We start from the raw sequence: 16,846 nt of genomic DNA, 5'->3' as shown, positions 1-16,846 counted from the left end.
TTGAGACATTTATCACCTCATATTTTTTGGTTTGGCTGTAGTGATTTTTGGATGGTACAAAAAAAAAGAGCACTCTTCTTCTCACTTTATCTCTCGTGGAATTATTGTTTCCATTAAACATAGAGGAAGACAACTGAACATTTCATACACTAAATTATGGATAAAACCAATGCTAATCAATAGAGAGAAGCTTGGGGAGGATCAAAAGTGTACCAATATTACAAACATGAGGAACTATTAGTGGTATATGAAAAAATAAAAAATTTGAATCTTAGCCCAAAGATAAACGACTATTTTGGATTTTTTCTTCTATAATATTGTGTTTAACTTCTTCACAATAATTTGATAGTGTACACTATAAAGGTAATTAGATAACTCTCTATAGTTAGTAGATCAATTAATAATTTGGAAAATAAGATAAATAATCTTTTATACACCAGATTAAATTACACTAACAATTAAGTAAAAGTTCATGTATAATAGTGTGAATTGAGATGTATATATATACAAGACAAATCCGGAATAATATTACAACAATGTTGTTCAATTTTGGAATATTATGCATGAAGTTATAATTAAATAGAGAAAATACGAAAAAGGAGAAGATGCTAAGAGGAGAAAGATTGAAGCCACAAATCAGCATCAATAAAAGAGGAGTTGAGGAAGGGAAGAACTTGTGTATCATTTAGTCTTTGAACGTATGGCGCCCTCAGCGCCATATTGGATCCTGCTCCGGAGCAGTTGTACTCCCCATAGAAAATTGTCCTGTAGTATTAATCAATATTAAACAAATAATTAATTTCATTGCAATATATAAATTAATAAAAATTTTAGATGAAATGATTATATATACTGTTACTTAACTGGTCTCTTGAAGGGTCATTCAAGTCATTCCAACCCTCAGGAGCCACAATATCCGTCATCAAAGTGTTAGCAAAGACGACGGTGGAGTAAGGCCTCCATGCACGCCCCAACCAAATTCTACCAGTGCCTCCTAAAGTGCAATTCACGAAAGTAAAGCCACTGTTTTCGTCTTTGGTAGCTCTTCCGTGTGCTGTTACCGCCCCGTTTATCGACTTCACTCCTGCGGCTACGGGACTTGCTATTGATATCAATTGGCAGTTCTGCATGCGCGCGCACTTCAAACTATTAAAATTTCTAAAAAGATAACATGTACGTATAGGTGAAATTAATAGTACTATACCTCGTAGATTGATTTACCGTTGCCAAAAATGAAGTCGATGGAACCTTGAATGTAACAATCTTTAAAGTAATGGCGTCCACGATCGTCATGAAGGGTATCCTGAGCTCCGAAAAATCCACAACCCCAAAAGGCAGCTTCATCTCCAGCTATCCTAATTGCCACTGCTTGTGCTCCTACTGCCCCGGGTACCGGCATTGGTGCTACATTCTGTATTTACTGAAAAACTTAGAACACCTATGGGTGCGAGCAAACGTGTAGCTGAGGTTAAATAATGTCATTGTGTTCATCTAAAAATTATATATAATGTGGAAATAAATTGTTCAATTTTGTGTACATATATAAATTATTGAGACATAAGAAAGCTTCTAATGTAGTGACACAAATTTACTTCTCAAGATCAGTGTGTAATTGAATCTCCTTGTTATAATTTCTGACCTGCCAGCAAGTATATATTGTGGACAATGGAATCACAAATTATTTGTCCATGTTTGATGTGACACATCACTTAAAAAGTAAATTTTAAAAATAATTATTTTACTATATCACCCCTAATTATTATAAGATATCTAAATATTAAAAAATGAATAGTATTTAATAATAAAAATAAAATAAGTATAAAATGACAAACTAATTATTTTTTTGTTTTTCAAACTGGACAAGTAAAGGTTGATATATATTTTTAGGATAGTCTACGAATAAAAATAAGAAAAGAAAGTAAAAGTTATACTGTTTTTCTGCGTGAAAATGAAAAAGAAAGAGAAGGGTTTATGATGATCTATTTATATACCATGAAACTTATATTCTTGGCAATGAAGTTTGTAGAGAAAACTTGGACAGAGCCACTGTAAAATGTGCCATTTGCAGAATTGGCTGTGTCATTCCATATGATTGCTGTTGTCGTATACCCTTGCCCTTGAAATGTGATGTTAGGCTTTGTTTTTGGAATAATCACCTTTTCACTGCATGTTTTTTTAAAGGAAAGATCACGCAAATCTCATAGTTTTAAAAGTTAATTATATTCTATTTATAATTTTTTTTTAAATTATAAAAATTTCTTAAATTTGGTGGAATTCGTATACATCTCAAAATGTCCTGATACATCACGTAAAGTAGTATATTCGATTAATAAATCGCGTAAAGTGATGTATCCGGCATTCCAATACATCATGTAAAGTGATGTATCCGAGAATAGGAAAGAGTAGAAATTTTTGTAATTTTTTCAAATGATTGAAGATTTTAGAGAATATGATAAAACAAATGGTGTATTGATGTAATTTTCCCTTTTTTGAATCAAGCAAAACAAAAATCCGTTACATAATAATATAAGGGAACTTAACAAAAGTTACTTCCAGCCCAATTAATTAATTTACTCCATCCATCCCAATTTATGTAGTGTGTACTTTTCAAATTTCAAGAGTCAAACGAGCATTTTTTCATCGTAAATTTTTATATGCCTTGAAAATATTTTAAATTATCAATTATTGTGGTTTATAGTACTTTTTACGTACGTAGATTTCAAATATGTAAATTTTATTTTAAAAATTAAAAGATTAATTTCATGTCCTAATGCTTAGTCAAAAATTTAAAAGTTAATTTGACTTTCAAATATTTGAATTGTACCACATAAATGGGACGTTGGGAGTAATAACTACTCTACTTACAAATACATGCCATTGTTTATCCATATTAAGCTTCTTTTGGCACTAAAATTCCCAACAGAATCAACTGCAGCTTGCACTGTTGTGAAATTGCAACATCCATTACGATCAACGCAGAGAATGGACGTGTTACTAGGGTCTATAGTGGGGAAATTAGGAGTAAATTTGTCACAAGCTGATTGTTTGGCCTTATCATCGTCAGTATCATGACGATGATGATGATGGTGATGACGATTAACAGGACATAACGATAAAGCTGTAGAGCATCGATCAAGAATGGAGTTGAAGTACGTTCGTGGCAGATTCATGAAATGAGTCGATGCTAAAACAGCAAAGATTGCTATGAAAATTGGGAAATAAATGGCCTTAGGATTCATTTTTTCTGGCTGGAACGTAACGATAAATAATTACGAAGGTGACAATAATACACACACATATAAATAAGAGAAGGATGACATTCAAAAATTGGAGTTAGTGGATTATACCTTTAAGAAAACCTTGTGATAAAAAATGGGAGTACTATACTTGAATGAAGTAGAAGAATGGTTGGCATGTCTTGCAAATTACCCTTTCCTTTTTTGGGATAATTCCATAAGCAATAACTACCAACACATCAAATGGATGATGAATTCTCTCTACTAAAAAATCACTATTTTTCCACTAAATTTTTTATTGAAAAAATATTTAGTGACTAATTTTATTAATATTTTAATTGAATCGATGAGAAAATAAAAAATAATAATGTTTTCATATGAAAAAATTAGAAAGTTTCCCACTATTTCAGTGAGAATCTGTTTTCAACCGTACATTTTGCCAATGAGTTGAATCCATGGGAAATGAGTGGAAAAAAGCATGTCTATAGCATAAATTTTCCATTAAATCGCAGTGAAAAAACCTTTGTTTCTACTAGTGGTTTATCGCCTTGATTGGACTTTTTTTTTAATTTCCTCTAGTTCATATTATTTATTTATTTATTACCATTTTATCTTGATTCAAAATACTTCGTATTTTATACAATTATGAAACTATTAATTTCATTTATCCAAATTTACCTACTTTAATTTATGTATTTCGAAGAAATTTTTCTCAATTACAATTTCTATTGAGTAAATTAAATAGATATTTTTTCTATTTCTGCAAAAGCATTTGATATGCATAAATAATTATGCCATATTATTTACGTGCTAGATATGCACATTCTCTTTGTACTTGTCAACTTAGAAAGATGCAAATTTAATTAAGATTAATATAGTCAAAATCCTTCTTAGTTTGCAGGAGTAGATAGGTTTTCAAGGGTTTTGTAAAAAATAAAAACACCAAATAATATGGATCAAATGAAGTAATTAACAAAATCAAGAATCTCTGCTAATAGAAAGCAACTTAAGAGACTTTAACCGTTATGTTTTTCTTTTTCTTTTAAAAGATTCAGCTAGAATATTATTTCAATACAAATATGTTTGTATTGAAAAATAAAGACAGATATTGTTTTCTAAATATCTGAAAATAGTTATTTTATCTTTATTTTAAAAATAAAAAATATAAAACTTAAATAAAATAATAATTAAATTACACATCGATATATTACCAAAAAAATCTTCATTTTACATGTAAAAAATATTTGTTTGATGAAACATAGTATAAAAACTAGTTGTGATGGCAGTTAGATTATTTTTATTTTGTTGCTGATTAATTATATCGAAATGACATAATAAAACCCACTTAAATATAATAGTATACTAATCTGTTGAAACACAACTGAAATAAATTAGTTATGAATAGTAGCAGAAAGGTCGGAAGGTTAATTTAATGTGAAGCCCGTTAATTAGTTCCTTGCTAATCTTCTTTCGTGAGAAACGTTACGTGAAGTTTTCTTGAATCCATCTATCAAAGAGAGGGGATGCTAGTTGCAACTATATATTATTATTGCTAGAAATGTAATTTTGAGATTAGATTTCTACACTTGGAAGCAACTCAAAGACAGTTTGGCTGATAGTAGTTAAATTTCAAAGTCAGTTCCAAGTTGGGCAATGTTTTGAAGAATAGAATAGTTAATTAGCAAGGAAAGTGGAATATTATGAGTGTAAAATTAAAGTTCTATCTTACAAGAATTATGTTTCTGTTGCGCTATTCGAGTTTGATTATTGTTTGCAATAAATTTTGGAATGCTCAAAATTAGTTGTAATTAAAATAAATAAAATGAAAAATATTTTTATTAATGAATCTTGTGAGTACTACAATTTTGTTGTCCTCTTAATTCTTCTTTTCTAATATTCTTCATAATTTGAGGACCATTATAGTGTGTTTCTCATGTGTAGAATAATTGACCTCCTTGAAATGTGTTTGACCTTCTGAAACGTCAGACATCACTTCATTGTTTCGAGTTGATCCCCGAAAGAAATTTGTTGACCACTCCTTCAATTCAAAGAACTTTGTAATCGATGCTGATGTTTGTCCATTGCTAGCTGAATTCCCCTTAGGAAGTTATGTAACTCCCCCTATTTATATTAAAAGGGAATAGATAAGGTTACTTGTAATTGGTTAACGAACGTCATTTTGGACACTTGCGGCTTTTGACTAGTTGTTAAAGTTAATTGAAATTGTCGCATCATTTGAACACGTGGCATTACCTTGTTGGTATTGAATTTGGTAGGAATGCCAAGTCACCTTAACATGTGACATGAGTTTGGGCTTCAAAGTAAAATGGATCTTTGATTTGAATTTATTAAAAAAATATAACTTACATAAATCTCATAGTGTTAGAAGCAAATTACATCTTATCCATATTCTTTTTCAATTTACAAAAATTCCTTCAAATTTGTGTCATCCGGATACATAGAATCCATTCGAATACATTAATTCTGATACATTAGACAACTTGATTGTTATGTTTAAAAAGAAAATTAAAGGTAAAATTAAATGTCAATTCCACAAATCATGCAAAATAAATTGATATCAATCTCTCCCAAAATTTTAGGAACTTCAAACAATTCAAATTTCAAATTTTCTTCTCCCCAATTTATCTCAAATCAAAATAATTTTTCTTCTTCATCCATTTTTTTCTTTCCAGTCATTAATTATCAGTTTTTTTAATTTTTTAAATAGTTTTTCATCTACAAATTTTTGATAATATGCAAATATACCTTTTTCTTTTTTCATATTACTGAATCTGATCAAGATCTTGATTTTCAACTTTGTCAGAGCTCAAAAATGACGAAATTAGCTACATTTTTCAATTCTACATTGTTTTCCTCGATACCCATTTTCCAATTCTACGAAAATGGATAAGTTTTGGTTATGTATCTAGAAATAATATTTTGAATTAACTTAGAAACTTAATTATATCGTATGATAACAAAGTTTTATCTGTAAAGAGTTTTGTTGCTGGTAGCTGCGGCAAGGGTTTTGCATCGAGATCCATGGATGCCGCCATTGTTGAAAGTGAAAAATAATCTATGGGAGTTGATACAGAGCAAGAAGAAAGTGTAGAAGGATTTCGCCATCATATTTGTTTTGCTTTCTGTCATGACCTCGATTCGCCTTGACTGACACTCACACTAACACTCCGGTGGGAGAATCATTCTTACAGCCCAAGTTAATGACATTTACGAGATATACACAATTTAAACATATAGAAGCATGTTTAAATCAAAATAAATACTGAGTCCCCATAAATTCAGAAAACAATCCAGTAATTAAACTTAACATGCGGAAATATTCTAGGAACTAAAAGTCATCGTACCAAAACTCTAAAAACTAAGCAAGCCTAGAAGAGGGAATGTAATTCCCACAAAAAAGTCATTAACGAATAAAACAGTGTTTGAACATCTATGTCCCGGACGAAGGACTAAGATACACACAGAAAAGTCCACGGTAGCATGACATAATAGCTCACCCTTGGACTCGAACAAGATCACTACTCCTCTTGGCGAGGTCTTTCTGCAACCGGCTGAATATGCCTTGTACTTAATAAAGACAGAGCAAGTGCAGTATCAATACCCAAAATCAATAGTGTACTGATATGATCACGCGGTTAGCCAGTATCATAGATAAGTAAACCCAACACAATAAGCACATATATACAGAATAAGTTAACTATTTTCATTCAATTCAATACTCAACAAGATCACAGTTCAATAACCTCAACTCACATAACTTCACATAAGGGTCCTCTCATGGGACCAACAAACACTCAACTTGTGTCGGAACGTGATACCCAATCCAAGATTTATGTCGGAACGTGATATCCGATCCCAACATACAAAAATAGCCATAAGTACATTCAGTATTCAACATTATATCACCAAGAACGGGTTCATCATAAAATAGGCCAATAAGTGATTATTTCACATATAACCTAGTTCCCCTATTCATATACACATATGCATATCATGAAGCCATTTAACAAATATATGAAATACATAAGGGAACAAAACCATCACCTACCGCGAATTCGAGCTTCAACCACTCTAAGATGCAATAGCTTTCTTTTTTCATGTTCTTTTTGCTAGTTCTTGGTCTAAAAACAAGTCATATATACACAAGGAACAATTAAATAGCCTAATTCACAAGAATTATAACATAGTTCCCTTCTAGGCCAAAATTTATGATCCTAACCCCACCCTAGGGCTATTTTCCACCATTAATTTCAGTTCAAACCTTCCCCCAATAATCACCCATCCTAGTTTATGAGTAGTAGGAATTGAAGGATGAGTTTAGGAAGTAAAATACTTACCTTAAGCGTGTAAATTCATGGAAAATTGATTAAATCGCCTAGGTCGCCTCCAGTCATTCTAAAAACTGTTTCTGCAGAAAAAGAACATTGCTGGAGTTTTTTCTGACTTAAGTTGTGACTGTCCTGCTCTAGTAGGATAAATCCCTCTTTGGCGAGATAGGCAAAAATAGTGAGCTCGAAATTTGAGCTCCAAGACGTATTAAAATATACCCTTCATGCCAAGTCCAATTTTGGGAGTTTTACTCGCCCGTATGTGATTCCACGAAGCCTTAAATACTCCATATCATCTTGGCTAACAACTTACCCACTCAAATTATAGATTCTATCCCCCTCCATTCATATGATCACCCTAGAACTCACCTGACTCAGAATTCGTCCAAGTCTTCCCTAGGCTAATTTTATTTGAAGTTACTACCCAGAGTTTTATGGCCCAAAATCCTTACCCATTGCCTATCTATAATGATGGATACAAGTTCTTATAATAGATACCAATTTACCCATCACTCATCCCCGAGTGACTAACTAGGAAAAATAGGGCTAAAGTACAGATAGAGTAGTATCTGTTTTGTCGAACAGTTGAGGATACTTGTCTCGCATGTCCTTTTCAGCCTCCCAAGTAGCTTCCTCCACCGAACGATGTTTCTATTGCACTTTAACCATATTGATCTCTTTAGTCCTCAACTTCCGGACATCACGATCAAGGATTGCAACTGGTTCTCTCTCATACTGAAGTTCTTCCTCATACTGAAGTTCCTTGTCTAATAACACTAAGTCCCATTTAATGATGTAGTCCTCATCTCCATGGTACTTCTTCAGCATTGATAAATGGAATACCGGGTATATCCCAGAAAATCTAGGTAGTAAGGCTAATATGTACACCACTTGCCCTACACAGTCAAGAATTTCAAAAGGGCCAATATAACGAGAATTGAGTTTGCCCTTCTTACCAAATCTCATTATTCCTTTAATGGGTGACACTTTTAGAAGTACTTGATCACCATCCTTGAATACCATATCCCTCATCTTAAGGTCAGCATACTCTTTTCGACGACTTTGAGCCGCTAGAAGCTTATCTTGGATGTTCCTTACCTTATCCTGGCATCCCTCACTAAGTCTACCCCCAATGGCTCCACTTGTCCAGCTTCAATCCACCCTATGGGAGACCTGCACCTCTTTCTAGAAAGGGTTTCAAATAGTGCCATGTCAATGCTGGAGTTGTAACTATTATTGTACGAGAACTCACACAAAGATAACAAATTGTTCCAATGTCACCCAAAATCGATCACACATGCCCTTAACATATCTTTCAGCACTTGGATAGTCATCTCCGAACGCCCATTTGTCTTAGGATAAAAACATATGCTGAAAGTGAATTGAGTGCCCAACTCTTCATGCAACTTCCCCCAAAATTTAGAGGTGAACTGCATACCACGTCTGAAATGATAGAAAGGGGCATCCCATGCAGCCTTACTATCTCTTTCACGTAAATCCTTTCCAGCTATTATGCATTGTAGTCTACTCTAACCAAGATAAAGTGTGGTGACTTTGTTAACCTGTCAACCACCACCTAAATAGAGTCATACTTTCCCAAGGTCTTGGGAATTCCCACCACGAAGTCCACGGCTATTCTTTCCTACTTTCATTCAAGAATGGACATTCTTTGAGCAAACCTGTAGGTCTTCGGTGTTCATATTTCACTTACTGGAAATTCTGGCACTTGGCTACATATTCAGCTATGTCTTTCTTCATACCTGGCCACCAGTATAGACGTTTCAAGTCTTGTTACATCTTAGTTACTCCAAGGTGAATAGAGTACCTCAAACCATGAGATTTAGATAGAATTTTCTAAATTAAGCCATCCACCAAGGGAACATAGATCCTTCCCTTAAAGTGGAGCACCTCACCTGCATCAAGTTGAATCTTGAGCCTTGCTCATCAATACCTTTCCTCTAATTTTATTAAGTTAACATCTTCAAACTCCTTGACCTTGATATCTTCTATAAAAGTGGGCCTTAGATCAACATCGGTCATTATCCCACCTTTCTATGAGATGCCTAGACTCATGAGCCTGGCCTCCAAGGCCTGAATTTCTCTAGCCAGAGGCCCTTAAAGGCTCTCAAACAAGCTAGACTGCCCATGCTAACCGGGTTTTGGCTTAATATATCTGCTACCACATTAGCCTTACCTGGATGATATTGAATGGTGACATCATAGTCTTTGAGCAACTCCATCCATCTTCGATATCTCAAATTTAAGTCCTTCTGGTGAACACATGCTGTAAGATGCGATGATTAGTAAACACCTCACATTTGATGTCATACAGATAATGCCTCCAGATTTTCAATGCAAACACTATCACTGCCAACTCCAAGTCATGAGTTGGGTAGTTCCTATCAATAATCTTCAACTATCGCGAAGCATAAGCTACAACGTTCTTATTATGCATCAACACAACACCCAAACCTGAATGTGAAGCATCACAATAAACAATGAAGTTTTTACCTTCGATCGGCAGGGTCAAGATTGGTGTTGTGGTCAGAAGAGTTTTAAGCTTTTAGAAGCTCTCTTCTCACTTGTCAATCCACTTGAATGGCATATTCTTTTTGGTCAACCTAGTCAAGTGAGTTGCAATAGAAGCAAAATTCTTCACAAACCGGCGATAATAACTGGTCAGTCCCACAAAACTTTTAACCTCGATCAAGGAACTAGGCCGAGCCCAGTTCCTAACTGCCTTAATTTTTGTGGTTCTACCATTACTCCTTTCTTCGAAACCACATGGCCTAAGAAGACAACTGAAGGCAGCCAGAATTCTAGACAATTTTGCATTCAACTTTTGTCTTTCCAACACACACCTAGGATAATTTGGAGATGGTCTGCATGTTCCTGTTCACTCTTTGAATATACCAATATATCATCTATAAACACTATCACAAATGAATTCAGGAATGGCTTGAACACCTCATTCATCAAACTCATAAAGGTTTCAGGTGCATTGGTTAGCCCAAAAGACATCACCAAAAATTCATAGTACCCATACCTAATTCTAAAAGTTGTTTTAGGCATATCCTCAAGCCTAATTTTCAACTAATGGTACCCAAATCTGAGATTAATCTTTGAGAAGACTGACGTACCTTGCAACTGATCAAAAAGGTCATCAATACGAGGCAAAAGGTATTCATTTTTATGGTAACTTTATTAAGTTATCGATAGTCAATACACATTCTCATACTACCATCCTTCTTTTTGACAAACAACATCGGAGCACCCCACAGAAAAGCACTGGGATGAATAAATCCTTTATCAAGAAGTTCTTAAATCTGATCTTTAAGCTCTCTCAACTCTGACGGGGCCATACAGTAAAGAAGAAAGAAAATTGGACAAGTTTCTGGTTCTAAGTCAATGCAGAAATTTATATCTCAGTCAAGAGACATACCAGGCAAGTCTGAAGGAAACACTTTCAAAAACTCACACACTACTAGGATGAACTCAATAGAAGGAGACTCTACATCCACATTTCGTATATATGCCAAATAGTCCAAACAACCCTGCCCCACCATTTTTCTAGCCTAGAGAAAAGATATGACTTTAGTTGACTTAGGCTTGTACACCCCTTCCCACTCTAACCTTTTCATTCTGGGATCTCTAAAGTCATAGTTTTTGCATTGCAATTAAGTATAATAAAATAAAGGGACAACCAAGTCATACCTAAGATGACATCAAAATCTTTCATGTCTAAAATCACTAAGTCAACCCAAGTTTGTTATCCCATAAATATCACAAAACAAGAACAATAAACATGAGTGATTATGACTGACTCTCCAATAGGGGTAGAAACATAAACAAGGGCATCTAGTATATCATATAGTGCATCGAATCCCAAGGCGTAATTCATAGAAACATAAGAATAAGTAGAACTTGGATCTAATAAAATAGGAGCCATCCAGTCACAGAAAAAAATAATACCTCTGATCACTGCGTCTGACACCTCTGCCTCGATCTTGCCTGGAAATGCATAAAACTATGCCCGGTCATCCTGACGGGTTACTTTCCTGCCAGGCTAGGCTGCTCCTCGACCTGCAGTACCATTATCTCGGCCCCCACGGCCTCTTGGATTTCCTCCTCGCCTACCCTATGGACGTACTCTACCATTGCTTCCCCTAGCCGTTGGTACTACTGCTTTGACCTGCTGGGGTGCTGCAATGTCCCGCGGGGGTGAGGACACTCCCTTTATATATATCCCAGCTCTCTACAATTAAAATATCCCTGATCAAAATACAGACGGCTACCTGGGAATGATGCTCCCTGACCCTCATGGACCAGATGCTACTGTGGAGTACTTGAAAAACTACTAGTAGAAGCGGGAAGCGTTGACTAAATGGGCCGAGCTGTAATTACCGACCTTCCTGACCCTCTAGAATATGATCCCTAGAAACTACCCGCGTTCTTGGGCTTCTTAGCTAAAGCTTTGGCCTGTCCATCTCTTCTCACAACTTCCACCTTTTTCACAAAGTCTGTGACTTCATTGAAACTCTTTTTTGACGAAGTTATATGGACGGACAGTACCTGCAACTCGGGGTTCAACTCCTTTACAAACAACTTGATCCTCTTCTCATCTATAGTGACCAAATGAGTAGTATATCTGGACAATGCATGAAACTTGTCCTCATAAGCAGCCACTGATAACCCTTCCTGGTCTAGTGCTATAAACTTATCTTTTTTTTGGTCTCTTAAAGTACAGGACACATAATTTTCTAGAAACAGGGCATGAAACTGAAACTAAGTAAGTGGGGGAAACAGTGGCGAGCTACACTCCACATACTTCCTCCACCATTGCTTAGCCTCACCCTATAACTGAAAAGTTACAAACTCCACCCAATGCTGATATATTATGCCCATCTTATCAACCTCTCATAATAGTCAAGGATGAACTCATAAGCATCCTCATTCTCAATGCAATAAAAAATTAGAGGCTTGAGCATTAGGAACTTGGTGAGCATGTCATGCTTAGTACCGGTCATCACAGGAACCATTAGTGGTCTGGAGAAGGGATCTGTGCCTACCACCTTATTTGATAGTAGAGTTGCAGTAGAAAACAAATAAGCAACAAGAGCTGGTGTTGTATGCATGGTGGGAATGGCGCCAGTGCCAGCTAGCCCACTCAAAAAGGTCATAATCTGTTGTGCCAAAATAGGGTCCAAAGGGGGAAAACCAGCAGCCCTAGTCTGGGTGTCCTCCACATGCGGAACCTCTACTCTATAGGTGATGCTCTCTCTTTGCCCCTACCACATCTCTCTTTTATCATGACCCATCCCCGTAGGTCGTGGCTGGGGTCCAACTTGGACCCCCATATACCTAACTATCAGATATGAGTACAGTATACAAGAACTCCAGTGGTGATCGCACTTTCATATACACATGGCCTCTTTCATTTGCATCTCACTATGAAAGGGCACGCAAGCCGACAAGGCTGCCATAATGTACCAACATGTATAATACGTCATATGGACACATATGAAACAAATTATTAAAGAACCCACACACATATCTATAGACCTCTAAGAGTATGAACGATAACATATGGCAGGATAGGGCCCTCGCCGTACCCCTGAATAACAAAATAAATATATACATCAAGGGACCAATACCAAACTAGGATCTGATACAATGGAGCTTCTCCCAACTTGCTAATTGGAGTCCTAAACCGGTGGGTCTCCAAAACGTGCATCTGTACCTGTGGGCATGAAATGCAGCACCCCCTCTCGGAGAAAAGGGGGTCAGTACGATATATGTACTAAGTATATAAAACATAACATATCATAAATGAGAACACAGTTGGAGTAGAGGCTCAGGAGTCAAATGTGGTATCTAAGGAATCATTGCACATGTACCTTGTGAATCATAAAATCATGCATGCTCATATCACATATTATAGCCGGCCCCCTTAGGGACTCGGTGAAACACATACCTATAGGACCATCATCACCTTATCACATCACATAATCATAAATATACATACATACTCGGCCCTCTAGTGAGGTGCTCGATAAACAATGTAGTGAACCGTGCATAATTATGTATTCGGCCCGGGCTTGATGAAAGAGGTGTTATAGTATGCACGAGTAGAGTAGTGAGAAACCATACATAATTTAAATCATAGTTTGAGACTCAATAGGACCAGAAGAGTAAGTTATAGTCTGAGGACCAGGGTAGTAATGTAATCATCTCACGTGCCCTCTAAATGCCAATAGGGGCCATATCAATTGGGATCTCAGGGACCATAGACATGTACCATAATAATGCTACTATCTTATGGAAACAGAGATACTTGTCATTATATAGTCCTTAGGACTATGAGCTTACACACTCATTACTTCTTAACATATAGAGGGTTTACGGGAAGTAGTTCAGTTACTATGATGGTTTGACCTCCTGAAGTGAATAAGAGACATGAACTACATTCAGGACTTAGGAATGGAGTTACCCCAGAGTTTATATCATATTTTACTTACATATAAGACATGCCAAAAGAACAAAGAGGATAAGCTTTACATAGTCTCCACTTTCCTTCATGTAGTCGTCATATACATAGGTGCCGAGGAACGTACGGCCTGATCCTTAAATAGTAACATATGCCGAGGAATGTTCAGTCCGATCCTTATACATATATACCATACCCGGTCCATCAAGAGACTCTGTACCATAAATATCTCATCATAACATTCTATTTACGTCAAGGACATATCGAGAGAAAAGAAGGGTAGCTTTACGTACCTTTTTATGGATTAACTGTAATCTAGCTTATCTCGTTATCTCCTTAACCCATTAACATGAAAGTAATACTAAGATTAATAACCTTTCACTTTCCAATTTCCAAATCTACAACCAAGTATCCATAGGAATCATTTTCATTTCCTTTGACTAGTTTATTACTAGTTCCGAAGTTAGCGGAAATCGGACAGCATCTTCCCTATAACTTGTCATACCCAAATTCTAATCTTAGAAACCATATTACAAATAACAACCAGCATCTATATACAATTAAATAACTCAAATACGACATAATACAAGTTCTACATAACTCGTCCAAAACCACGATACCAAAATAAGGTTTTCTATCTCTATTTCGTAAAACCTTTAACCACACGAACCGGAGGGCTATTTGGATGCAATCAGAAGAACCCACACCCCTTTTGGAACACTTTCCATCCCTGCAACACGCCATTAAACCATCTCCAAAGACAACACCACAATCACAACAACACTACTCAACTTCAATTTAACTAGAACGGCTCCAATTTAGTTTGTTTCTCATGTCAAGTGTAATTATGAAATTTTCCTACTTCCAGCTTCATTTAATACATGTAATATACTCCATAACAACATCATTAACTCCAACTCAAAAGGGAGAACCTTACCTTGCAAAACTTGCCTAAAAGGTTTTTTTATTCTGGCTGAAATATTGTGGCTGCTTGTTACACATTCTTGCTGCCCAAAAGGTAAGTTACGTTATTAAACACCTTCAAGTGTTAGAAGAACACCCTAGATAAGTAATTCACTAAACGAATTCTAAAAACTCACCTTGGGCTTGGGCTGTCGTAGCTCTCTTTCTCTTGATCCTTAATTTTCTCTCAAGTTCTAAGTATAATTGTGATAAGAACTGAAAATTAGTCATCTTACATACTTATATAGGCTACCTTAGAAGGTGACACGTGTCAGCCTCTTAGGGTGACACATGTCTAACCCTCATTGGGCCAGCGCAACCATGCATCCTCTCCTGGGTTGCCATATGGCAGATGGGGTCTATCCTAAGCAGGTGGGTCACCTACTTGCCCCCAAGTAGGTGCATCACCTGCTGCCATATGTCAGCTTCCCTTGCTGCCACGTGGCGCCTCCTCCTGTTGCCATATGGTGCCTCCTTTTTGAGGACATATGTCTATCCCATGTGCTGACATGTGTACTCATCCCCCGTTGCCATGTGTCAAGTAGGTGTATTACCTACTTAGTCCAAGTAGGTGTATCACCTACTTATTTATCCTTTGTGGGTTCGTAATCCTGTCTCTCTTTGAAAACCTATGTAATCCTTGCTACGTAAGCTCAGCGTGTACTCAAGTAACTTAAGTATATAAGGATTTCAAGTTGGTAGCTTACGTAAGTGGTTCGAGTCCTACGATTCATTACTTGGCCTCCAACTCCTTTCGAACTCTTATAACCCTATTTCCAACCTTCCTTATGGTGGGATATCACATTCTCCTTTTCTTAGAGTTATTTGATAGGGTGGTAGATAATCTAGATCACATGACACTTTTTAAGAGGCTTAAGACCATGTTCCAAGGTGCAAAGGTACGGGGTATAACATATTTCCTACCCCTACCTCAGCCTCTCTCTTAAACATCGGGCTCTTTCTATGGCTCCCCCGGAGCTATACATCGTACACTGGTATAGCGTGTGTTAAACCATCTGCGGATAAAAGAGTGAAAAAGGTTAGATACCAATTTGGATCACTAGATACCAATTGGAATCAAGTTACAACATGAAGGAAAGAAGACATCAAAAGTTTTCCTAAAATTTCGTAGCCTCTCAAAGAAAAATACAAACATCTCTATATCATTTTATAAGATTCTACTACACTCGTTTTGGTACAACGAGATCAACTAACATAGGCTCTGATACCAACTTTGTCACGACCTCGATCCATCGTGACTGGAACCTACACTAAACCTCCGGTGGGAGAACATTCTTACAGCCCAAGTTAACTACATTTACGAGATATACATAATTTAAACATATGGAAGCAGGTTTAAATAGAAATAAATATTTAGTTTCTATAAACTCAGAAAATAATCTAGTAATCAAACTTAACATGCGGAAATATCCTAGGAACTGAAATTCATCGTACCAAAACTCTAAAACTAAGCAAGTCTAGAAGAGGGAATATAATTCCCATAAGAAAGTCATTAACGAATGAAACAATATTTGAACATCTAAGTCCCGAATGGAGGACTAAGATAAATGCAGAAAAGTCCACGGCAGCATGACATAATAGCTCACCCTTGGACTCGAACAAGATCACTACCTCTCTAGGCGAGGTCTCTCTACAACTGGCTGAATATGCCCTGTAATCAACAAAGATAGAGAAAGTACAGTATCAGTACACAAAATCAATAGTGTATTGGTATGATCATGCGGTTAGTCAGTATCATAGATAAGTAAACCCAACACAATAAGCACATATATACAGAATAAGTTAACCAT

At 36.1% G+C, this 16,846-nt stretch overlaps 1 protein-coding gene across 1 annotated transcript; it reads right to left on the bottom strand.

The window, feature by feature from the left end:
- Positions 1-454: 454 nt before the first annotated feature.
- LOC129892303 (probable pectinesterase 8) lies at positions 455-3,341 on the bottom strand. The gene is made up of 5 exons (XM_055967869.1): positions 2,866-3,341; positions 1,992-2,163; positions 1,205-1,411; positions 865-1,124; positions 455-765 (listed from the first exon to the last, which is right to left on the bottom strand). Exons 1-5 carry the CDS (start codon positions 3,237-3,239, stop codon positions 609-611), a joined length of 1,170 nt encoding a protein of 389 aa, XP_055823844.1. The 5' UTR covers positions 3,240-3,341; the 3' UTR covers positions 455-608.
- Between the last annotated feature and the right edge of the window lie 13,505 nt (positions 3,342-16,846).

The sequence above is a fragment of the Solanum dulcamara genome, chromosome 6, assembly GCF_947179165.1.
Source record: "Solanum dulcamara chromosome 6, daSolDulc1.2, whole genome shotgun sequence".
NCBI lineage: Eukaryota > Viridiplantae > Streptophyta > Magnoliopsida > Solanales > Solanaceae > Solanum > Solanum dulcamara.
This window is presented reverse-complemented; position numbering and strand designations above follow the sequence as displayed.